Source organism: Rhea americana, unplaced genomic scaffold (genome assembly GCF_003343005.1).
Source record: "Rhea americana isolate MKP2758 unplaced genomic scaffold, rheAme1 scaffold_74, whole genome shotgun sequence".
NCBI classification, from domain to species: Eukaryota; Metazoa; Chordata; class Aves; order Rheiformes; family Rheidae; genus Rhea; species Rhea americana.
Window position 1 is genome coordinate 1,563,568 of NW_028186912.1, and position 25,342 is coordinate 1,588,909.

Genomic DNA, 25,342 nt, shown 5'->3' on the forward strand with positions numbered 1-25,342 from the left:
ACTTTTAAATAAAGGATCAAATGTGACATTTTTGTCTGAAGCTCTTTTGTTTAGTTACAATGTTACTAATACCCATTTTCAAGTAAAAATCAGATTTATGTTAGTTACATATGCTCTAAAAGATCCTGTTATAACTTCAGACCTAAATCCTACATCATACTTAAATGAAGAACAAGGGGGTAGCCTTCACAACCAGGATGTGATTTGGTTCAGTTGAGTTACCTAATTCAAATCACTAAGCMTTTTAATTTTTCAAGCTAATATTGTAGGAATTAAAGTTTACCCATTGTAGATCAAACACTTTGTGATTTTTCTCAGATCCCCAGTTTCAAAACCAGGCAGTTGCCTACCTGTTCTTCACTTTCAGGTAGAACTATACAGCCATGTCAAAAGATGTTGCACGCAGGAGGGCAGAGTTCATAATTTTAATACAAACAGTAAGGTTCAGTAGAAAGTCATTTTAGGTTTAATGAAGGAACTGAAATACTGCCTTGTCTGTCTGTACATAGCTAGAACTGCTGTTTTGGTATAAAGGAGACTAGGAAGATAGATGTTTACATTATTTTTTAGATGTAAAATATTTTCAGTAATCTAAACAAAACCTTTAATTATCTTCAGAAAAACACTACCAGCTATTACTTCAAAACATGAACTAGGTAAATATGAATATTCTAAATATGTTAAGTATTAAAGTATCAAGTGTCCTTTTTTAAGTATGTATACAAGGATATGCCACGATTGGAGAAGCTCTGCAGCCAGCTACAGATGGTTATAGACATGGCATTTTTGTGTATTTTCACTACATAAATCAAATGCTTAAAAAGATATATTTGTTTCAGGTCCTAGCACTAATCAAGAGGAAAAGCCCTCTTCAGACAGGAAAACTATAATCCTAGCAATAGACTGTATAAAAACTTGAATCCCAAATGAGGCCAGATGCCAACCTATTTCTGGAACTGTTGATTTATACACATAATTTTCACTTAATTTCTTTCAGCTAAAAAMCATCTCATTTATATTTCATGTCAAACAAAATAGCTTAATTGTGCAGTTCCAACAGGGAATTATTATATCAATGTTAAGCCAGCTACAGAAATTTTCACGGGATGGGAGGGGCAGAAAGGGCACCTCTTACTTAACCATGTAGTCATAAATGGCCAGCCAGCCATTCGCTCTTAAAAGCTGTAAATTACTGTAGGGCAAAGCACAAGAGAAACAACTAACTGGCGTTTCAGGAGTGCAGGTTCTTCTAGGTTGGAAAAAGTTGTACAACTTCAAAATAGATTTTACTTTCCAAAAAAAAATTTTGTATTTGAAAGCTACTTTCCATCTGGCATATAATTCCATTGTATATACCATGTTTTCTTGAAGAACTCATAAAATTGCACATTTTCTGGACTCCTTGTCAGTGCTACTTTCAGCTCTGATCTTCTCTGTAAAGCAAGAGGAAGAAATAATTGCTTGAAGGCACTGCGTTTTATAGGGTCAGCACTAATCTAACTGAAGGAGGGCTGAACAGATTTTAACTATGTTTGCAAGAAAAAGGAGGGAAACAGTTTGCATATTTTTCTCTTCCTTCAGAAATACCAAATTTGACTTCAACTCTCTTCCTCAACCATTCTCAACTCCTACCAAGGGCAGATTCCCAGAAGGAAGAGAATGACCTCCAGCTCTGCTGTAGCTATGCATCTCCCCTAGCAGGGCAGGAACCTCAGCATCACACTGTATTTGTGCAGAGGACACCACAAATATGCTGCCCACATCATGAAACTACTTACCAGCTAAATGTTGAAATCCTGCTTCCTTTAGATCTTCATATATATGTTTGACAGGATTCTGATGAGCCAGCAATGTACCATGTAACCAGATGAGCAGCATTCTGTGTCCATGTTCCTTATAACTTTTTTTTCCTATGCAATATACAAAGCATTTTTCTGTTCCATATGCTGGAAACATTATATTTTGTGCTTTTGCACATACAGAGTTCTAAGAGGGTTTAAAACCTACTCATTTATTCTTATTTCCTTTCTCACCTAGAAGCAAAATGAAGACTGAGACTTGTAAAAATGTAGTTTTAACTGAAGGCTAATAGGGGAAAAAAAAATCAGTGCTAATGGATCTTAATTTCTTCCTTTCACTTTTGTTTAACTTTTTGAAATATGCCCAAGAGTTACTGTAAATGAGTGCAGTATGTGCTGTAGAAATATCAACTTCCCACCATTAGCCTTCCCTGGAAAGAGAGACAGCTGCTTCATGAAGGCTGTGAAAGTAGAGCAATGTACAAGGTCCTCCTCTATTACACTGTTGCCGAGAGCTTCCCTTGCAGCAGCAGAWGAACTGCAAGACCCTTCCCTGCTGCTCTTTGCTCCTATTTTTGYTTCCCAAAGATGATTTCTTCAGCTAAAGAGGGAAAATGCAAGTGGCCTGTACTTCTGCAGCAGCATTTGCCAGGAACTGGGGACAAGGATGTATCCGCTCACCTCAAGTTTTTAATATCACTGCTCATTTTTACAAACAATGAAAGCAGCATGGCCAACACGCATCTGGGATACTCTCAGAGCCTAAAAAGCAACTATCTGCCCTGTTGTGATTTATTACTTATATATTATGTCTATCCATTCAAATAATTGTTACCTGTCCACTGTTCTTCAATAGCTTTAATTTGTCCATCTGTGAACTTCCAGAACAGAGCCAGTTTCTTCCATGCCTGCGGTTTCAAGTGATTGTATGCTAGATTCCAAAGGGAGGAACGGATTTGCTTGGTCTGTGTACTGTGATCTTGTTTGAAAGACAAAACAAAGTCTGACTCAGCATCATTATGCTCTAGATGTTCCTAAAATGGAAAGCAGATGATAAATTTTGTAATGAAGGAACACTTTTCTGCTTAGCCTGCAGTGAACACTGTGGTCTATACAGTCATAAGTGGTTGCTGACAGGTGATTTGCTCAGTGCAGATAAAGGAACTATAAGAATTATCTATTTTGCTTGGCTACCAGAGCACTTTGGGGGAAAAAAATCTTCACATTTTTGGAAAATATCTTAGAACAGGTGACATTATTACAGTTTTAACAACACAACAGACAGGAAAGAAAAGACGTCCTGTGTTTATTGCTATGTATCACTAAGTTAAATACAAAATAAGACACTTATTTTTGCTAGCACTTGATATACAATAGTAACACAAAGTAATATTCAAGCATTACAATGCTCTTTGGCTGCATCTGCATTACAGGTGATGTTTTAAATGTTTTGGGGTTCAGCCACAGTTCTTACTCTTTGCTCTTACTTAACGCTAACCTCTCCCTAAAAAGAGGCTCGCCACTGTCGGCATGAGGCTTTCTCAAAAACATTCCCATCTTTGCCCTATCAGTTCTGCTTGGCTGCAGTGGGCCCAACTAGGTCACGCAATGGCAGTACRAACTGCTGGGTTTGGCTTGCAAGGCCCCCGTTCAGCAAAATGTCCAAGCACCAATAAACACATGTGCACTGAACCTAGATCCAATTTTACTGCCTGCATAGGCAAAACCATATATATACACACCAAAACCAAAAACATAACTAAACCACAGGCGTATTACCCACCAGGTTAAAAATGATGTTGCTATAGTATCTGTGGCTTGCCTGAAACAGAAATGATGGGGTTGGTTGCTTCTTGTTTGGGCACCTCTGCAAAAGCAGTTTCCAGCAGTTATTTCAGCCCCAGTTGAGTGCTGCCTAGGGGAAATCCTATTTCCTCATGTAGGTAAGCTCAAACTACTTTGATACTTCATTGTGTTTACATGCTAGTCTTGTTTCAAATCAGTCTCCAGAATAAAATCTCTTCAGGAAGTTGATATAGGATGACAAAGCAGATGCTAGACAAGAAAAGGAAATGGCAGCATGCTACATTTTAGAGGTGCTAAGCATAAAATACTCCATTCTAGAGTAAATGCCAAGAATTGTAATAACAGTATTATTTCCTAACCGTATGTGAGACTTGCAAGAAAAAAAAAAAAAAAAAAAACTCAGTTCAATAATTAGGCAGTAATACATGCTAGATCACATTTTTCTACTGCACTCTCTCTCATGGTTCGTGAAGCATGCACGGTGAGGTTTAGGACATGTCACAGGATAACCTTGATGTAGTTCAGGCTCTCTCCAGGACAGTGCTTCCCTTCTGGGCTTAAAAAAAAAACAATCAAAAACCAAAATCTTCTCCCTCCTCCCTTTCAGCACCACAGCTTCCCTTTGCTGCTAGTTGTGTCTAGGGTAGGACACAAACAGCAACCCTCAAATCCAGTCAAAAACAGCCTTGGCAAGGGTGCGGAAGGGCAATAAATAGAAAAAAGGAAAAACAGAGAACAAGACAATCTTTCACACAAATCTGTATCATGTGCACTTCCTTACAGCAGTGTGATACTTCTTTTTGTAACAGATGCCCTGTCACAGATCACAGTCAGCTCAATATAATAAAAAGACGATTCTTACAGTAATGGTTCAAAACACTGTAGTTTCATGCACGGTAACACTACTTGAATGACTTTATATTCCATAACTGTAACATCTGAACTGCTCCCAACGGCTGCGTGCTTAGCTTAGGTAATGGGATACAAACACTTACATTTCTATTTCCCAACATCTGTTGAGCTCTTGAAGAAACCATCTGCTTAAACATCTTATCCTCAGGCAGTTCAGTAAACAATGCCAAAACATCAGGAGCATCACTATCACTTGCTCACTGCTATCAGACTTGTCATATCTTCTTTGGTAACAAATGATTTCATTTCTAATTTGCCTTCGAGCCAAAAGAMACAATAAAGTACCTGACAACTCTGAACTGAAACAAATCAGCTTCATGTGAACTGCCTGCACAACACATGCAGTTAATGGGTGTGTTTTTCATTAGAATTAATCTAGATCTATGATTTACCAGCACAGATCCCTGTACCATTAAATATCACAGAAATGGACATGTAGGGCCGGAGGAGATGGTAAAAGACCAGCTAGTTCATGCACCTGCACACAGACAGGATCGAGTATGCCTGTACCACCCCTGAGAGGCACTTGTCTGATCTGGTAAAACAAAAACTTGGTAGCAGAAAGCAGGAATGAGAGCAATTTACAAGTTTACAGATTTAAATAGCAGCTTAGCAACGAGAAAGAGCAGCAAAACAGTTTTCAAGCTACACGCCAAAGCAGAGTCAACCAAATACCTTTCACCAGTCCTTTTAGCCCAGTTTGCTAATTCAGGTGCTTACAGAATTACTTGCTCTACATAAATAGCTGTAGCACCTTCATTCCTGCAGTTTTTATGGTGTTTGCAACAAAAATAGACAAGTTTTACTCCCTCAGGAGCGCCAATCTGAAAACAGAGCTTTTATGATAGCTTGGGGATTTTAGGTTGCATTATGTCAAAACCCAACAGATTCAATCAATTCCTGGAGCTTGCATAAAAYTCTCTCTCCAAACAGGAAAAACTGAGCAGCCCAATACAAGACTGAATTATTTATGGAGCATTAGTAAGTCCCAAAATTAACCTTCACCATCCTTTGAAATACTTTCCTTTTATCTTAGCAAGTATGTAGGTATAGCACATTCTTTGTGGTTCACTGCTAATGTCATCACCAGAATAAATACTTTCTCAGAATTGTAGATGGCCCCAATCAAGATCCTGTGCCATCATTAAGCAGCCTATGTTTTAAAGTGTGGCAACTAGAGAAACAAGCTTAGAAATTCAATCGAGGCCAATCTAACAATGTCCTTACTTGACATGGTTGCCTGGTTCTTTCCCTTTTTACTTCTTGAGCTTTGTAATTAACTGCATCAAACGGAAGAGGGAGCACTCACTGCAGTAGCTGAGCTCACTGCTCTCACTGGCAAAGAAAGGACAGACACCTGCACTCCATTTTTTTATTTGGCTCATCCCAACTCTGATGTTCATGGCACAGTCTGAATTTGGGTCAGAATATGTCTCCACTTCTTCTTCTGTTTAGTGCATCTTGCTGGAAAATGATACATTCAGTCTACAATTTTATAGTTTGTCAGGGGCAAAACCTGGACTGGATAGAGGCTTTCCAATTTCCACTCCTAATCTCAATTTATCAAGGATAGTCTTACAACTTGTCAAGAGGAAATTATCTCAGGCAAAAGCCACTTTAAGTTCAGCATCAGCTTTTCCCTTATAGCTTCCTTTAGTGTAATGAAAGATGTCTCTTACCTGTTTTCTAGCATAATACCTTTCTGCTTTAATGATCATATCTACGATGAGGGCATAATTGCTCCTTGATGCCACAGCTAGTGCAGTTTTTCCATGCTGAAAGCAGACATAGTGAATCATAACATGATCTCACATATATATATATAAAGAACAAGTACCTTATCGAATTTACAGAGCCCTACTATTTTTTTTCCAGAAATTACATCTACTTCAATGTTCAATGTTATAGTTTCCAGGTGGCTATAAGCAAAGTTCTTCTATGCTTTATATGAGTTGCAACCCTTGAATCCAGAGGTGGTCAAATTTTCTCAACATGTGGACCCCTAAAGAATTTCTAGTGAGGTACAGTTGGCTTCAGAAACCTCTTAAATACAGACCACATGCACACTTTTTAATCAACACACTTTCTTCAGTCACTGTTTCCAAGTTAGCAGAATCCCAGGCATCACCCATTCACCCCAGGCTTAAAACTACTGCAAATACAGTTCATCCCCCTGCTATGGTTTAGCTGGCATTTCAGAGGGATGGTGCAATAAAGCTGCAGAACTCCTAAGGATAAACCCATGTCTTGTTCTAGATGGTAAGAGAAGCTGAGTCACACAATAAACAGGGACGTTTGCATGACTTTATCATGATAACTGAAGAGTGCACAACCGAAGGCAATGTTTTGAGGGTAATACAATCAAAGGAATTAAAAGACACTGCTTTAATTCCAGTTACAGGGGACTCAGTTCAGTTTAGCTGATTAGTTTATCTGAACTAATCTCTGTTACCAACACTTTGATGTATAGCCATTTCAATGGCTTTAAGGGTTCTCTTTGTAATCTTCCACTTTCAGTGGATTCCACTGAGCAGAGCTGCCTCCGATATTAATATCCAGGTATTTTCCACATATCAAGAGCTAGGCATTCTAGAAAACTAAGTCTAAAGAAGCCAACCCCTTAAAATTRGAAGGCTCAGTAATTAAATTATAAGGCATTTCAACTCTCCAGCTATTATGAAGTTCCCTGATACATCCTTTTGAGTTCTAGCTCCTGGCTCTGTTCAGGATCATTTTAATTATCCCATTTGTAGAAAGCATCACATTGRCAGCCAAAGACTTCACATTTTATGAAATCTTTATCACATAGAAGTACTTAACATGAGGAGATGCTACAGACTGTGAGAGCTCCTTGGGGCCCACATCTGGAAAGGCACTCTGCGTTCCCAGGGATGGAGGTGGAAAAAAAAAGAGGGTGCCTRGCCTCCTTTGCCAGCTTCAAGTACCACTTGGATCCTGTATGCACATGCAGCAGAGCAGTCTTATACAGAGAAATTGCTCTCCTGGCTACCAACACATCCTATCAAAACCATACCTGAAAACAGGGATAAGTAAAGTCTCCCAAGAAAGCAATTCCTGAGCTTTAACAGCAGGCAACTCATACAGATGCATTACACACCCTGGAGACTGCAGATTCCTGCTGCCAGGGAACAGACATCGGAAAGACATGGAGCTGGCAACCCAAGCAGGCTCCCTTCTCCCAGTCTGCTGTTCAGGGAGTAAGAAGGGGAACATCTTTAGCACCCCAGTACCAGTTCAGCTCAAACTCTTGTACTTGCCAACGTTCCTARCTGTGAAATGGTCCTAGAACTCATCCAGCAAACAGACAAGGAAACAGCTATATCAAGAAAAAAAAAGCAGTGCAGAAAGATGACAGCATTTACACTGGCACAAAGCTGCATGCTCATAACATGCCTTGAAATCTGTCAACACTGCTATAACATCAGGGCACTATCCAGCTCAAAGGCTTGCAGGTACTTAAGGTCAGAATGAGCATCAAGATGTAATTTTCAGTGTCTCCCTGTGGAATATAAAAAGGCAGAGACATTTTTCCAATAGCCAAGGCACTTTCTAAAGTGGACAGGTCCTCAGTCAGGGTTAGCCTATATAAGAATACTAGTTCTCTGACCAGTGTAGGCATGACTGAAGACTTAACTGCACTGCAGTATCTTACTTCAGCCTCCTAAAACATATCAACCACGTCACTCATGCTCGTAGCTCTGAGCCTCTTGTCAGACTGGGGAACAAAGTGGTGATTCTAGTTCATAGACTCATAGAATCAGTAAGGTTGGAAGGGACCTCTGGAGATCACCTAGTCCAACCACCCTGCTCAGCAGGGTCAACTAGAGCATGGTAGACAGGGTTGCATCCAGGKGGGCCTTGAAGATCTCCAGAGAAGGAGACTCCACCACCTCTCTGGGCAACCTGTGCCAGTGCTCTGTCACTCTCACAGGGAAGAAATTCCCCCTCACGTTCAGGCAGAACTTCCCGTGGTTCAAAAAAAAAAAAAAGCTTCCATGAAGCTTTACTCCTCATCTGGACAGTTTTCTGCATGACAAGTATTTGTCTTTTTTTCTTTCCTTTTTCTTTTCTTTTTTTTTTTAATGAAGAGCTAGATTTTTCTCACTATATACATCCAATGTCAATTCAATCATACAGAAAATCCATATAGTAAGAGCATAAAAAGGACATGGTTAATCCAGTGGTGACAAAAATAAAAAATAAAATAAAATAAAATACTATCCCCCGAAAACAGACTCAGTGCTCTCTCCCTGCACAGCCACTTCCTCAGAGACTTCATTTTGGTATTTCTTCCAGTCATTGCCATTCTTGTCTCAGTCCTTGCAGACTGGACTTTCAGTAACAGACGTCTCACAGTCTAAGCACCCACCTGAATGCATCTTGGATGAGTCCTGACAGACGCTGGGCACCACAAATTTCAGATGGCCCAGTGTACTAAAGGGCAAACTCATCATCACTGCAGTTAGTGAAACCTGAACTCTCTTCATCCCTGCTGGCAACGCATTTGACTGTGGGTGCACAGCTGTACTGGCTGCACACCACTTCACTCTGCAAGACTCATGCATCCTTTTCAAATCTGAGGTCTGACAGCGGGGTTTACTCTCCAAACTATGGAGTTTAGAAGTTTTACATTTTTAAGCACACTAGCTTTCACCACATCCGAATGCAAAAACAGCTCTTCGCTAAAACAATTTCAAGCCTCTGCAAGCTGCAGGCAAGGCCTTATTAAAGTGGAACTTTTTCTGTAATGAGCTACTAGTAAAAGGAACTTCCCTTGTAACAAACAATGCTTAGCTGCATTCATTTTACTAAAGATGGCTGGACACATACATTTCCTGCATCTTGAGAAGGTTATAAGAAAAATAAAACAAAGAAATCACATAATCCTTGCTTGCATGAGAATTATACGCAGTATACCTTATCCACAGTCTTCAGATCACAGCCTGCCTTCAGCAGCAGTTCCACCAGCTCCACGTTGCCAAGATCAGCTGCCAGATGTAAAGGGGTTTCCTGCCTCTAGAAGGAATAACACCAAACAGATAATATGTGAAACTCCCTCAATGAATGGAAATGCTTACAATATAAAACTAAATGAGATTCACAATGAGAGACAGTCTTGGCTAGAAAATACTGAACAGAATGAAAACATTTAACTTTTGAATGATCTAACTGCCAATTTTATTTAAAACAAACAAGAGAGCATCTGGGACYTCTACATGAAAAATACACACGAGTTCCAGATGGCTTCAGAAAAGGTCARTGTAATTCCCCACTAGTGTGCTGTAATGTAACAAACTCTTAAATTCTCTTAAAACAAAGTGTTTGGGGAAGAGTGCTTCATGCAACTGCCAACCCCCACATCACCCTCTCAGGTAACCCTTCCCACGCAGAGACAACGAGGTATCCCTAACTTTCGATAGTACATTGTGCCACAGTCTGCAATAGATAGCCAGCCTGCCAAACAGTGGGATTGAGTGGATCTCTGGCAGAACAGAGATCTACCTGCTCCATAATGGTTCCAGTGAACCTTAAACCACAAACAAAAACATTAAACAAAAACAAACTATTAACAGAAAGTATAGTGATTGGGATGTTCTGCTTCAAGTCTAATCTTTGGGTCCAAAATGAGAGTTGTGTAGTCTCCACACTGCTACATTTATCCACATAAAACCTAATTATTTATTCTTCTATAGACTGTTATCAAGAAACTCAGTTCTATCAGCAAGCAGGATGGGAATTCAGCAGTCTAATGATCACAGTAGGTATCTATTCCTGCCACAAAGTATTTGCTCCTTGCTCTTCTCTTTACTATTCTCAATTACAGGAAGATATTCCAGATTTCTGTGGCTGCAACGCAGCAGCAAATAAAATATGTTATCATTTATAGAAATCTTGCATATCTGGAYGCGTCTCACAGCATGTTTCATGTGACACAGCATCCTTTTAATTTGAACTGTTTGTGACTATGCTCGTCCAATAATGCAAGTCTACATTCTGCAGATGTGGTTAGAACACTTTTTAGGTCCTCATGTAACTTAAAATCGTACCTTAAATTACAGGTTGCAGAGTTAAACAGATCCTTACACATCAAGATACGCCATCATCAAGGGTTCCRCATACAGTCTTACTCAAGGTCTGATCACTACACTGATTACATGACCTCCGACTTCCTCCAACAAAGCATCCTCCTTTTTCCTTCAGTAATCTAGAAATATGTATCTACTGTATCTATTATGTGCAACTTTAAGTATGCTAGAAAAAATGCAACATTTCTAAAAGATATATATGAGAAGTTTACAAAATTGTCTATTCTATTCAACAAAATAGCTTATCACCACACACATTTTGACTCTAGCTACAAACAACAGATTTTGGGGGGTTACCTATCTTCCACAAAAAAACATACAAAATTTCAATAAAATGAACAATGGGATGGGGGAAGCCACAGATTCCACAAAGACTATTTCTTTCCCCCCAAACAATATACATAAACAGAAAAACTCTGTACCTTCAGTGTTCCATGTCTACTTGGGAAGCCTTTATTTTTCTTTCAGTGCACTAATCTTCATAGGATTTCATTGCTTTTCATTAAAGAAGTATCAAGGAGAACCCCTCTAATCTAAAACTATATGGCTAGACCTGCCCAGAATTGCTATTAAGAGAAAAAATCCTGAATCAATCAAATCTTCATGTATTAGACTAGTTTTTCAATGGGACAAGTTTGAAGTTAAAAGTGCCGGTGACAAACATCTCTCTCTCTCTCTATACTTTAGAAAGTTTATAGGGGAAGAGTTCCTGTCAGCTAAAGACAGGCAAATGGTTCTCTGCCACTGGGTTTCCTTCCAAGATCCATCTCTCTGAGACATTTTTGTCATTTATTGTTCCTAAACCACAACAAACAAGAAACTAATCCAATAATTTTCTGGATATACACTATTTTGCTATGCAGATCTTGCACAAACAGCACTAGCACAGGCTATACCAGCGACTAACACTGATGCGCACACACAAAAAGGTACAGAGGGAGCTGCCTCTTACAGGTGCAATAGCACCTTGAGCCCATGAGGAAAGAAACAAAACAAAGCAAAAAAACCCAAAGAAACCAAACTTGTGATTTCCATTTCAAACAAAATCCAAATAATCTCTTCTTTCTCAGTGACATTATAGTGCTTCCCACTTTTTCTTACATGATTTAAGGAGTTTATATCATGATTGGCATCCAAGAGGCTTTTTACTACAGGTAGATGATTTTTGATGACTGCTAAATGGAGAGGGGAATTCTTCTGCTGTGGAGGAAAAAAACACTATTATACTAGGATACTTTCAATTAAAGTTTAATTCAGATAAAAAAAGACATCCTTGTCAAAATGTGTCCCCTGCAAATAGGGGACAGGATATGCTCCAGAATAGATTAAAGCTGCAGAAAACACAACTTCATGTGCTGAGTTACACCACTGAGACTCTGTTACAGAGCCGCATGACTAGCCACCTCCTCCTCATGCGATAACTACAGCAGCCTGTAAACAAATACATTACAGAAATCTATCATTTTTCAGTGCACAGTGCTTACCAGTAAGTATGTCACTGCTTATAAACTGTCAGCAAGGCACTCATTTTAATGTATTCATACGTGAGATGTGGTTCACAGAAAAAGACTTCAGGGCTGCATTTCTTTTCCCTCAGAGAACTTGATTTGCCCTCATTTGAATAGACTGGAAACAATATAATTCTAAATCAAGTGTACGACTGTCAAAATCTACTTTCTAGGAATAAACTTTTGTAATACATTGCTTCTTTAATATTCTTGTAAATTATACCTAGAAAGAAATTAAGTTTTGTTATTTGAGTGATTATTCATGAAAAGAACTGTGGCACAAGTCCAACACCAGTCACAATCCAACCAGAAGATCAATTTGCATGTTGGACCTGTGATTCATTACTTTCTTGTTAAACACAGCTAAACAGAAATCATACCAGTGCCAATCACCAATGCTAGAGATYTATTCATTAGCGTCTTTATAAACCACAGCCTCATCTTCAGGGCTACAGGAAAATAATAAAGCTCTTACACAACACTGTACTAGAAATGTTTCCAATGCTTATATTACAATTTTAAGAGTTACTTTGGCTACAGAAAGTTAAACAACTGATTAATCTTTAAAATGAATCCTTTCAAAGACATTACAAATTATTCTTTTTGACAACATTAAATGACAGTCAAGTGATTACGGCAAGTAAATCACAAAGACCAGATTTCTATTTTCATCCTGTACTGCAGAAGTGTAAAATATTTTCCTATTCACAGAAAGTCCCAGATGTAACAACTGTTGTATCTGAAGTGAGACAACATTTGAATACTAAGAATACTTAAAACACTCGACGTGTTTGTGGAGCAGGAGCTTGTTTTGGTTAGTCCCTTCACACTGCTAACATTCATAAACTATAAAATCATTAATATTTACAGTAAAATAATAAAAGAGCTAGTCAGTCTCATTCAGCTGCAGGAATTCTCAAGGAAGGCCTTAAAGACAGAACAAATTTGTCCTGCACATCAGCAGAAAAGTTGTGTTAATACATGCTCACCTCTGGTTTAGGGACAAGGTCAATATTCTTATCAAGAAGAAATGTGACCAAGGATAGATGTCCATTCTGGATTGCAATTTGCAAAGCACTGGTATTGTTCTGAAATAAATGTTACAAACAGCAAAAGTTTATGTTTTTGCTATTGGAAAAAACAATAAGACTATTGCTATCCACGCAGAATATTGCTATCCATATGGAATAATCTTTCATTTAAATTTGTGCTATTTTTCAAAAAAGGTCCCTTTGATAACATGATATAAAATTAAGTAGGGCATCAGTTAGTATGATTTGGTTTTATAAATACTAAAGGAGCTTTACGTCGTTACTATATTACAACAAAAAAACACCAACAGTCCATAGTCCTGTTCAATTTCTCTAAAAGAAGAGATAAACAGCTTTGTCAGCTATCCTGTGTCACAGACAATGACAATTCCAATAAATCTCCTGGCCCTTCAGTGTGACCTTTAACAAGCAATCACATTCACATGAATAAGTTTTTTAAACTGATAGAAATTTTTCCCTTAATACTTCCGCTAAATAAAACAAGCCCTGTCTTCCTGGAACCAAATTCTTGGGAATTCTTGCAAGAGGCAAACCAAGGCTGTTAAAGAAGTCTGAGTTATCCTGGAATCTAGGAACCAGATGTTGATAACAGGTTTATCAGCAGCTCAGTCATACTCACTGACAAAATTGAGGATTTTCAATCACCCCATAATTGGTTACATTTCCTAGCCATATATTTTACTATCGGATAAACAGCAAATATTTGACAGTATGCTGCCAAATAAATCTATACTATATTTCTTCCACATAAAATTTGTGCTGTTAACATTCTCCACATTCTCATTCATATTTTAATAAAATTATTACCTTTCATTGTTTCATAAAAATAAGTAGAATAAATATATTGCTAGCACACAGAGAAAAGAGAGGATAAAACACTTCCCATAGCCCAGGATGTCCCAGTAACAGCATGTTAAAGGAATATTATTTACATACTTGAGTTAAAAGGTTGATGTCACTCCCTGCTTCCAATAAGAGTTCAGCACATTTTTCATGACCTCCTTCAACAGACAAATAAAAGGGAGTTTCTCCATTCTAAACCAACAAAGGAAAGGAAAATGTCCATTCTAGTTTATATGTATAGCCGATTTTATAAAGTTCTGACACAAGACAGATGAGTTTAATCAGACTCATCCAGATCAAAGCACAAGAGAGATGGTAACAAGAGAATATCACCCAAACRCTCCTATGTGAACACACAAATGAAAGACAACTCACCACCCTTTAAGTGGTGGATGTCATTTATGTCAACATATGGCCATTAAAGTGTAAAGTGTAACTATTTCATAGCTCTTAATTGTGTTCTTTGTTTTGAGAGAACATTACAATCAGCAGACACAGATACAAAGACGATGGGTAGAAATTGCTGCTATTCGGCACAAAACAATGACACTATCATGTCAGCACATGCCACAAAGGCCAGGTTCTGCTAATCCAATGCCACAAATCTCTGATGTATTCTCAGTTCTAGCACTAGTTAAAAGAAGCAGTAATCCTGTTGTGTATTTTTTTCAAACTTCTCACCTCCCCAAAATCTCCATGTCTCCAAAGCAAGTCTCTAAAATAAGTTACATTAGCTGCCCAATGATCTAACCCCTGCAAGTGAAATATTACAATATGCAGAGGTTTATTTAAAGTTACTCCAGTGTTTCAGCATTCACCGAAGCATTAATAATTCCCTATTTTTCCTTGCCTGAACTTCAGCCACTGTTACTCTGTTAAACTTTAATATACGCTAGTACATTGCTAGTGTTGAGCTCTATTTATTCACAGAATGGAACATCTCCAGCTAGCACTTTTTAAGCCATGACAGAGTAGGGCCAAAAGTAGTACAAGCTCTGGGTACAGAAGGAATATCTTTCTTGGACAAATGTTAGAAACACAAGGACTTCGAATTTCAAAAGGACTTGTGTCTCAAAGCTTGCACAGCTGGAAAAAAACAGTTATTTAGCTAAGAGATAATCCCTCTACCCATAAATCTCTTCTTGATGAATGAAGCAAAGGACCTTCACTAGGAATGGATGTCCTGTACTCATTCTATACAGTCTTMTGCTAGGACAACAGAAGAGATTGTCAGCCACGAAACATGTTCCTGTGATGGGCATGCCCTCCCACTGAGAACTGAACTAATTCACTCAACTCATTCCAGCTCCCCCACAAAAGAAGTGGAAGAGACAGTTCCTTTTGCAAAGCAATAATTATGAACTGAGTGACTAGACTTAAGCATGCACTCCCCTCCTTCATACCTACTTTATATCTTAAAATGAAGCATGAATTACACATGTACTCATGAGTGCATTAACTCAGGGATACAAACTCCATAGACAGTATGTACTTTATGAATACTCTGGCTGAACTCATCAACACTAACCCGGGGGGGGGGGGGGAAGTGAGTTGACAATGTCTGAAGTCAGTTTTGTGCAGCCAAGTGAGATCAGGTGAACAACATATAAATCTGAGGCCTCCTTGCTGAGCTGCCTGTGACAGCATGAGGAACTGTCTCACAGAGCGCTATAAAKCACCAGAGGCAGTACAAGGAACAGGATCATGTGGCCAGAAACACTGGAGGACTGCAAACAAGGCAAAGGATTGGACTCATCTCCACTCAGCCACTCATGAAATCATAGCCATGAGTTCCTACAAAGTTCAGTAACTGAAAACTAGCGATCATATTAACATCTTGAGAGGTTGTACAGTCACCACCCTTGGACATACACTAGAACATAATCTCTATATGTCACAGAAGTAACACCTGCTTAGATTACAACCAGCCACATTTGTTCCACCTTTTGTTCTACCACGGTAGTTAGGGTATGTAAGATGTAGAGGAGGCCACTGCGCATGGAATAGAGGACAGAGTAAGAGACATTGAAGGAGTTAGCACAGCCGAATCTATTGAAGGAGGGACAAAGAAATAGGACACCAACAATGGAAAGCAGCAGAACTAATGAAGTCTAGTCAGTGCAACTTTTATTATTATTATTATTAGATTTTTTCCCCTATTCCTGTGTCCTCACCTGATTGAGGTCATTTATTTCTTCCCACTGTTTGAGCAGAATTTCTACAACTTCGCTGTGTCCATTTTTAGCTGCTAGATGCAATGCTGTGTTTCCTTCCTTGGAATTCAAATGACAAAGATGTTTTAAAACCCAGGTTAAAGTAGAAACGTTAAGTAAAAACAATAGCCTGCACTGACATGTATTTAAATATAAAACCTTTGGTCTTTCCAGGTCACACTCTTGCATACAAGGAGAAAGGGGCAGTTCCACAGAATGTTCCAACATTCAGACTTTTTGGTAATTCAAAAGGAGCTTTTTCACATGTACATACACAGACATAACTTTGATGGCCTGCTGAAAGAGAGAACTGAGGACTTCACAGTTGTTTCATAAATTATGAAAACCTCAGAGTATTACCAGTGGAAAGGCCTGAAATTCTAACTCTTAAAGAACAGTTCAGAAGAAAATTGTTAACTTTGGGCACTGGATCCTACAAGGACGCGGATTTGGCCAAGCCTCCWCCTCCCCCCCCCCCACCCCAAGTAGCAGTGATTTAATAATTTAGGGCCAAAATCTAGGCCTTTGATATCTCTGCAATCTTCAGTCCTTGCCAACAGCAGCACAATTCCTTGCTGGTGGAAAAAAAAAAMCCAGCACACAAACAAGCAAATAAAAACAAAGAGCAATCTAGATAAGCATTAGAAAGAGAGCAGCAGCTTTTGAGCTAGAAGACGATCGTGGTACAAAAATAAATAGAAAACTGGCTAGAAACAAACTGAAGCTGAAAACTGGGAGAAGGATAACCCTCAGGGGAATTCCAATCTAACCAGTGAGGGGGAAAGGTTCTTTTTTTACAAAAAGGTGCATTTGTTAAGTGATGTACATGTGCAGTGTGATTGCTTATAGTGACCCAAGAGATGAGTTCCTGTCCTGTGTTCTAACCTACTTATTCTGCTTCTAGGATTGCAGCACTCTCCCATCATTGCTGTTTTACCTATTCAGCTGGTTATCTTTCTGGGACAATATGCTCTTTTAACCTCTGCTGATAAAGTGCTTAGCATGGGAGAGCTTCACACTGTATTGTAGTTTTTAAAGTAACACTGGAATACAAAAGTTTCATTTCTTTTCTAGTGTAACTTACTGGATGCTCCCACACATGGTTCTCTAATAACAAATACCTCCCCCATTTCACAGTTTTTAACGCATTTATCCTTGCAATGCCTAGGATGTAGAGAAACACTGACATCCTCACTCCACAAATAGTGAAGCAAGGAGTAAGCACAGATTTTGAATGGTTGGTTGAGGTTGGAAGGGACTTCTGGAGATCATCTAGTCCAAAAGGTATTTAGACACCTTAAAATTCAACCAGATTTAAGTGTTCAGGTACTYCTGAAAAATCCCTTAAGGGTTTATTTCTGTCTTGAAGTATTTAAAAACCTTTTGAAAAACTTGTCATGCCGGTCATAGCAGTGACATACGGACACAGCTGAGCTGAGCTGAAGACTGGACTTGGGTCTACCAGTTCTGGAGCTAGCACCTTACTCACTAGACTGTCCCCTTCTTCCAATGGACAGCCTACATTTGTCTTTATTTACATGAATTATTAATACATATGGAAAAGATTCATGACAGTAAGACCAGAAATTCCACTGTCCTCCATTAATTATTGAAAAATCATTATCTTTGTGTCACTGTTGGTCCATCCAACATATACCATATCCAATATATAGCACATCCAGCACTATGACATCTGCACACCCTATTCCTATTCCTTGGTTATGCAGTAACTACACTGAAACAAAATAATCTTATAAGCACATTTTCATTTGTACTTCTACTGAAAATAAAACTTTACCTTATCTTTTTCAGATGTAAACAGCTTTAGAGTAATCAAACAGTTTATCATGTCAGCATGGCCTTTTTCAGATGCCAGAAGAAATGGCTTTTTACCTTTCTAGAAAACAATCATGCAAAGAATACAATATTATTGAAAATAAAAATATTCTGCTTCTACTTACTAGATATATGGCATATATATAGGCATGTATACTCTGCATAACTATTTATATATCATATGACTAAGTTTATCAASAAAACTGTAGACATATACAAGAAGCGTAAGAATAAAAAAAGGCAAAATTTTTTTAGGGTAAAAAGCAGAATATTCATCTTGCACATCTTGAAGAAAATATTTGAAAACTGACCAGGAAAGGTAACAAATGAAGCAGAGTATGTGCTCCAAACATTGAGTTCTTAATCATTTTTAGTATAGAACTATTCATCATACGAACTGTTTCATTAAAAGACTTGAGATGCTCAGAAACTGGCCCCAAAGCAGCTCAAAGATTTATTTCCATGGCATAAACATTTGAGAAGAATTCTGCAAACATAGTCCACAACCTGTATATCCAAGAAGTTTCATGCAGGAGACCTGAATTTAGTGTTCTACATTTGTTTTCTCTTGGTTAACACCAACAAAAACTCTTCCACCTGCTTATAATTCAACCTAAGAAATTTCTCTTGACATAAAATGGTATCACTGGTCAGACATCTAACCAAAGGCTACCTGATAGTGGCCTTATATTACATGTCTAAGAAAAAAGTGCAAGAAATGCACTGATAGATAATGATGAAATGATCTCATCATAGGTAAGATTCTGAAACACAAAGTCTGAAACACGAAGTTCTGTGAAATTCACTCAGCTTTATTGGCCTTGTCATATGGAGAAAGCATTCAGAATTTTGTAGCATCAGGTTAATACAATACAATGCTCCAAAAGAGGATGGGGAGGTTTGCTATTTTGGGGGTAGACCCTATGTTTTTCCCTCTGTAAAGGTAAAATATCCTACTTGGCTAGGCAAGCCTTCAAAGAGAGATCACCACATAGTGAGGTACAGAAATACAAGCACGGAAAACCCATTGAGGACAAGGTTCTCACACGACTGCAGAACTGATGCACCTCCACTTTTCACTATGTAAGATAGCTACATGTAGACCCACATCCTCATTAGATGACATCAAAGAAATAAACAGAAAGTAACATACTGTACCCCATCAGGCTTGTTCAAGTCATTCAGGTGAAGATCTCTGAGAAAATAATCGACTATTTTAACACTGTTGTTCTGAGCTGCAAAATGCAGTACATTCATCCCTTCCTTAAAAAAAAAAAGAAAAAAGAAAAAAGCAACTCTGTAAAGACAAGTTCAATCTTTTCATAATAAACATGTTTAGAGTTGATTAAAAATTATCATCAACAAACCTCATTCTTAGCCTTTTGATCAGCACCTGCTTTAACTAATTTTCGCATTATATCCAGATTTCCAGACCAAGCTGCAAGATGAATCACTGTCAGGCCATGCTTCAAATAAAATGAAAAAGGCAGAAATTACCATCAAAATATATATTTATTCTTTTTTAAAAAGAGTATTTTTTAATAATTCAGTGCATGAACGGGTTCTGCTCTGCAGGCACAAGAATGTCAGTTAGAATGTCAATCAGCTGGCACTGTGATTGATACTCTTCTCACTTAAATATCATGAATCAAGACTTAGCTAAGTGTTCCAGCTCTTTCTCTTCTTAACAAAAGGGCTTCTCCAGAGAGAGATTAATCCCATTCTAAGATAAAGATTTCTAGAGAGAAAATTTGTTACTGTGGCTTACAAACTTGTCCTGAAAAAAAACTTTCAAACTAAACAGAAGAGCAAAATTAAACGTTGATTTTTAAAGGGGTAATTTTAAAAAGACTTTAAACTTCAGACCATAATATTTAAAGGCAGTATCATTAAAAAAAGAAAAGACAAATCTTATGATCATCTTTTATTCACATCTTCAACTCGCAATCGCATGTGCCCAATTGCAGCAGAAATATTAATATGCTCATAATTCAACATATAACAAAGCATTGACAGAGTAAAGCTCTTAAAATGTACGTTCAGTAGTTCTGTAGCTACTTGGATCACAGCTATAATCTAGAACTAGTTGGTACATGGTAGAAATGCTAAACTGCCYGGAAAACAGGAGCACTATTTTCCCAGTACTAGCAGAAAGTTTTCTCTAAGTCACATTTTCATAAATAAATAAACAACCCCYAACAGGCTAGAATTAAAAGACGTTTCCTATTGTAAACAAGAGGTCCTACTGGAACACCAGGCCTCCGAACGAGCTAAAGCCACTGATGAGAGCCACAAGTGCGATGAAAATTGTTCAAGGACAGAGATATCACGCGAGCACAAAACAGCTTATACTGCTGCTCCAGTTTGCAAGCTGTCTGTGTATAACATAAGAAACCACTTGTGTTTAACTAGAATTAGATACAGRAGTTAAATCTAAAGTCATAAAATTTCGCCCAGAAAAGCATATAATGTAGGTGAAATGTAATGAAATGGAATGCATGAAGGTTCAGAAGGGAGTCTTGGGATGTCAGGTCACCCTCCCATATATAGCTGCATTAGTAACACCACATTAAGCCAGAATAGCGACCAATAAGAAAAAAATTAATTAGATCTGATAGCCTTCTACAATGAGACGACTGGCTCAGTGGATGAGAAAAGCACAGTGAATGTTGTTTATCCCAACTTTCGTAAAGGTTTTGATACTGCCTCCTACAACATCCTCTCACACAAACTGATAAAGCACAGGTTAGATAAAGTCAGTGAGATGGACTGAAAACTAGGCGAACTGCTGTGTTCAAAAGGGTTGTGATCAGTGGCATGCAGTCCAGATAGAGGCTAGCCACTAGCAGTGTACCCCAGGTACGCTGGCGTGTACCCAATGACATGGATGGCAAGACTGATAGACCCTCAGTAAGTCTGCAGGTAATACAAAATTGGGAGAAGTGCTTGACAGACCAGATGGCTGTGGCACCATTCAACGGGACCTTGGCAGATCAGAGAAATGGGCTGACAGGAACGTCATGAAGTTCAACAAACGGAAGTGTGGAGTCCAGCATCTGTGGACGAATTACCATAGGCACCAGGATAGACTTGGTGCCAACTAGCTAGAGAGCAGCTTGGCAGAAAAGGACCTGGAAGTCCTAGTGGACAAGTTGAATATGGACCAGCCACATACCCTTGCTGCAAAAAAGACCAACAGCATCTTGGGCTGCATGAGGAAGAGTGTAGCTAGCAGTTTAAAGGAGGTGAGCCTTCTACTCTTACCTAGTTAAAGAGCTATCAAACTGTTGATTACAACAGTACAAGATTTGCTTAGGAGCTGATAGAATCCAAAGGAAAGTTATATTTCTTCAAAGAAATGCCTTTCAGCACCTTCCTTCTGCATGCAAGATATTCACAAGAAGGGAAACTCAGCATAATGTTTCAGAGCAAATCAAGCTAAGCTAAACAGGACATGGGTTTCCGGTACTACAGGCAAGTACTCAAGCTAGAGACTGCTGGTAACTGGGATGAACAGGGCTCTTTCATCTTCTTTTCAATCAAACAGAAAGTGAAAGCAAACTAGGAAGCTTCTTCCCCTCCCACCCACCCGCACCCTCCCCAACCTGGATTTTGCCTTACTTATAAATTAAACACTGCAGCATACAATGGTAAAGAGAGGAATAAACATGGGATGGAGGAGGAGGAATCTATTTTCATTGCTCTGGTAGAAATATATAAAAAAAGAAACAAATAGCTCATCTGGAAAAAAGGTCCATACACTTAATTTTAAAACTTGTAAAATTTGAATGGCCTGTTTATTAATAACACCACAAATTTGGCTTTAACATCTGAATCAAATCCTGCACTATGCGTCACCATGCGTGTCACCAGCCATAGACTGCTCAACCCTTAACACCTTGGAGGCTGCAAAATAGCTGACAGTTTTGCATTAAGCTGCTCACATAAAAATAGAAGAAGGGAACGCCAGCAGTCACCTTCTGAGCTCCTAGTGATCTCTGGATCTAATAAGATTGCTTTTATACAGATGTGGCTATAGATCAATACACAGCTACCACACAGACAGCTTATTTGTACAAGTGGTTTCAATCATCTTTGTTCTCCAACAAAGTATTCAACGTAGCCAACGGTCTGGGCCATGCTTTTCATACCAACAACAGTTCTTTCATATAAATGTATGCGGCCCTGAAAAAAAATGGAGCATTTACAAAGCATAAAACTTTGTAAAATAAGAAGCACAAGTAAAGTATCTACCTTTATTTTTCCCTGAGTTCCTATAATGTATGAATCAAAATATGTAAAATTATTTTATAAAAAAACAGCTTTGCTTACCTGATCTGCGATGTCAAGTCTAGCTTTGTGATGGAGAAGAAAATCCACTGCAGATACGTGATTTCTTGCAACAGCAAAATGAAGGGCAGTACGCTTCAACTGCAATAAGCAAAGCTTTGGTTGTCAAGTCCATAACAGAGCTTTTTTCATTATGTAGATGATCAGAAATTCTGATCATCTTCACAATGAAATGCAATCTGAATTCTCTCCTTATTAACAAATACACATTTGTATATTTCTCTAGCAACAGCCAGAGAAAAGTCTTTATCTGTATTTCTGTTTGCTTAGATAGAATTTAGATATTGATCTTAAAGATTTATAGTAGAACCAGAATGGTTTAGTCACTCTATGTAGCATTATAATCCTTTCACTGAAATTCACTGAAGTATCAAAAGAGGATAAAGTACTCATACACTGCCTAGAAAAGATGCATGTAATACAAGAAGCATTCAAATTTATTACTTTATTATATGGTTTGATTTGAAAAAAAATTGATTTCTGCAATTAGTTTTCATTTCGGTATCCTACTTGCTTTTGACTCTCTCTTCAACGCACGATGAGACTTCTCCTTCACTCAGTACTAGTCACCTTTCCAAACTGACCCATTATTTAAGTAAATGAAATAAGTATTTTTTTTTATATATATTTAATATAGTCAGTAATTTTTTATATATTTTTAATATTTTTAAATATAGTCAGTAATTTTACACTTGTGAATAGGCTCAAGGCTTATCAGAAACACTTGATTAATTTTTCATTTGGTAACTAAAGGCATGAATTTAAAATAGACTGGTTAAACCGAATTAAGCCTTAGTGGAGGCAGCTTCATTTACAATTAAAATAACCATAATTGGGTTTAACATGATTCAGAGAAAGTTCACGTACAGAGATATAATGTGATCTAACCAATTAACTTTAAAAGTGAGTTTAGATTAGTTTTCTTGAGCTTCCATGAAGACTTATTCATGTGTTACGCTAAATTCACAGCTATACGAGTTAGAAGCACAAAAAGGTAGGATTTATGACTGTCAAACTTATGCCAGAAAGCCTCTTAGCACAGAAGCAGTTATATCAACAAATTCACCTTTTGGCAGCCTAGCTTATTTTGCTTGGAAATAGAGTGGCTGGAATAATCAACACGAACAAAAGAACAGTTTTGCCAGTACAGTCTAGACTATGAACAATCAATACACGATACCCAAGTAGCTACACTGCTAAGTCTCCCAGAGGATAGATTTGATTTAAGGATGAGGGAGCAAAAATTCAAATTACTGCTCTGTAAGAGTATTTGGTTTAATTTCCTGTATTCTGGAAAGGAATAAGGYGGCAAGAACTGTATTTAAGTAAGTGTGTTCTACTGTTACTTTCTATGTATTATTTATCGTAATTTGTAGTTACTGGAAACACTATTTCTGTTCTTTGTAACTTTACTCATAAGAGTTCTTATTTTCCTTAGTTTGTTTGTTAACCAAAAAAAMCCAAAACAAAACAGGAAAAAACCCACTAACTGTACATTCTCATCAACTCCCAGTGGTGAAAAATCCACGTGAACATGACAAGTAAGTTTTTTCAGAAGCCACGGTTAAGTAACATTAGGATGTTCATGCTTAGATGATTTAYACATAGCCATTGAGAGCAAACTGTTCTTCATTTCTCCTTATCTATTTATGGCAACTCTGAACGCTGATCTCAACCTGAAGACAAAAAGACACGGTAGAATGTGCCTATGTTTCTGCACACRTTGAACGATATAATTTCACTGGCATTTTAAATCTCTAATTTTAGCAGCATAAATTCATTCTTTAAGTATCTGTGAGATTGTCTTCCCATTCTAAAAAATGGGGAACTTGGGACAAAGAAATTAATCACCCAAGAGCACAGAGGCAACATTAGAGCAAGGACCACAATTCAGAAGTCCTCAGTTCCCAGTTTTATGCACAAACTACTGGCAAATTCAAAGGCCCATGAGCTTTGCTGCATGAAATCCTACAAAGTCTAACTAGACATGTGAAATACTGCTTACCCAGATTCTAGAAGAGGATTCTTAGCCTCATCATGCTGCTCTTTCATGTGGGTGCTAACGATACAGAGAACAAACTAGACATAATCAAAGAAGACTTCAAGGCCTTGGGCACAGTGGTCAGTGGTCTGGGAGCCCCGGTGGTCTTCTCATCAGTCCTGCCGATTAGGGGGAGGCATAGGAGGAGGAGTAGGAAGATTTTCCAAATCAACAACTGGTTATGCCRCTGGTGTTGGCAACAGGGTTTTGGATTCTATGGCCATGGAACATGGTTTGAAGACCAACAACTGATGGGGAGAGATAGGATTCACCTCACCAAGCGGGGCACATTTGTCTTTGCAAACAGGTTGGCCAGCCTAGTAAAGAGGGCTTTAAACTAGGTGTGTGTGGGGTGTCATACAGACAAGGTAGACAACAAAACACAAGTTGGGTTGGGGGGCCTCCAACGGGTACATGCAGCTGGGGATGTGCATTTGGGACATGGCTATGGGGGACCCCCGTACACCCTTCCTGGGAAACCTGCAGCCATGACTGCCTCTCTGAAATGCCTGTACACCAGTGCATACAGCATGGGGAACATGAGGAGCTGGAGATCTGTGTGCGATCGCAGGGCCATGATCTCATTGCAATCACAGAGACATGGTGGGATAGCTCACATGACTGGAATACTGTCATGGATGGCTATGCGCTTTTTAGGAGAGGCAGGCCAGGARGGCGAGGTGATGAAGCTGCTCTTTATGTGAGAGCACAACTGGAATGCATTGAGCTCTGCCTAGGGGTGGAGGAGGCAGTCAAGAGCTTATGCGTAAAGATCAAAGGGCAGACCAACACAGGGGACACTGTTGTGGGTGTCTACTACAGGCCACCTGACCAGGAAGAGAAAGTTGATGAGGCCTTCTACAGACAGCTGGAGG

The 25,342-nt window shown here is 38.6% G+C and overlaps 1 protein-coding gene across 1 annotated transcript in view; it reads right to left on the minus strand.

Moving 5' to 3' along the window:
* Positions 1–11: 11 nt before the first annotated feature.
* ANKDD1B (ankyrin repeat and death domain containing 1B) overlaps positions 12–25,342 on the minus strand; it is a 34,202-nt gene continuing 8,871 nt past the window's right edge. Inside the window, exons 4-16 of the mRNA XM_085322083.1 lie at positions 22,409–22,507; positions 19,444–19,542; positions 19,235–19,339; positions 18,039–18,137; positions 16,202–16,300; positions 14,121–14,219; positions 13,122–13,220; positions 11,726–11,824; positions 9,456–9,554; positions 6,197–6,292; positions 2,635–2,833; positions 1,779–1,910; positions 12–1,433 (exon numbers count right to left, since the gene is read on the minus strand). Of these exons, the coding sequence (XP_085178209.1) occupies positions 1,375–1,433; positions 1,779–1,910; positions 2,635–2,833; positions 6,197–6,292; positions 9,456–9,554; positions 11,726–11,824; positions 13,122–13,220; positions 14,121–14,219; positions 16,202–16,300; positions 18,039–18,137; positions 19,235–19,339; positions 19,444–19,542; positions 22,409–22,507 (1,383 nt within the window). The 3' untranslated portion in view covers positions 12–1,374. The remainder of the gene's footprint in view (positions 1,434–1,778; positions 1,911–2,634; positions 2,834–6,196; positions 6,293–9,455; positions 9,555–11,725; positions 11,825–13,121; positions 13,221–14,120; positions 14,220–16,201; positions 16,301–18,038; positions 18,138–19,234; positions 19,340–19,443; positions 19,543–22,408; positions 22,508–25,342) is intronic.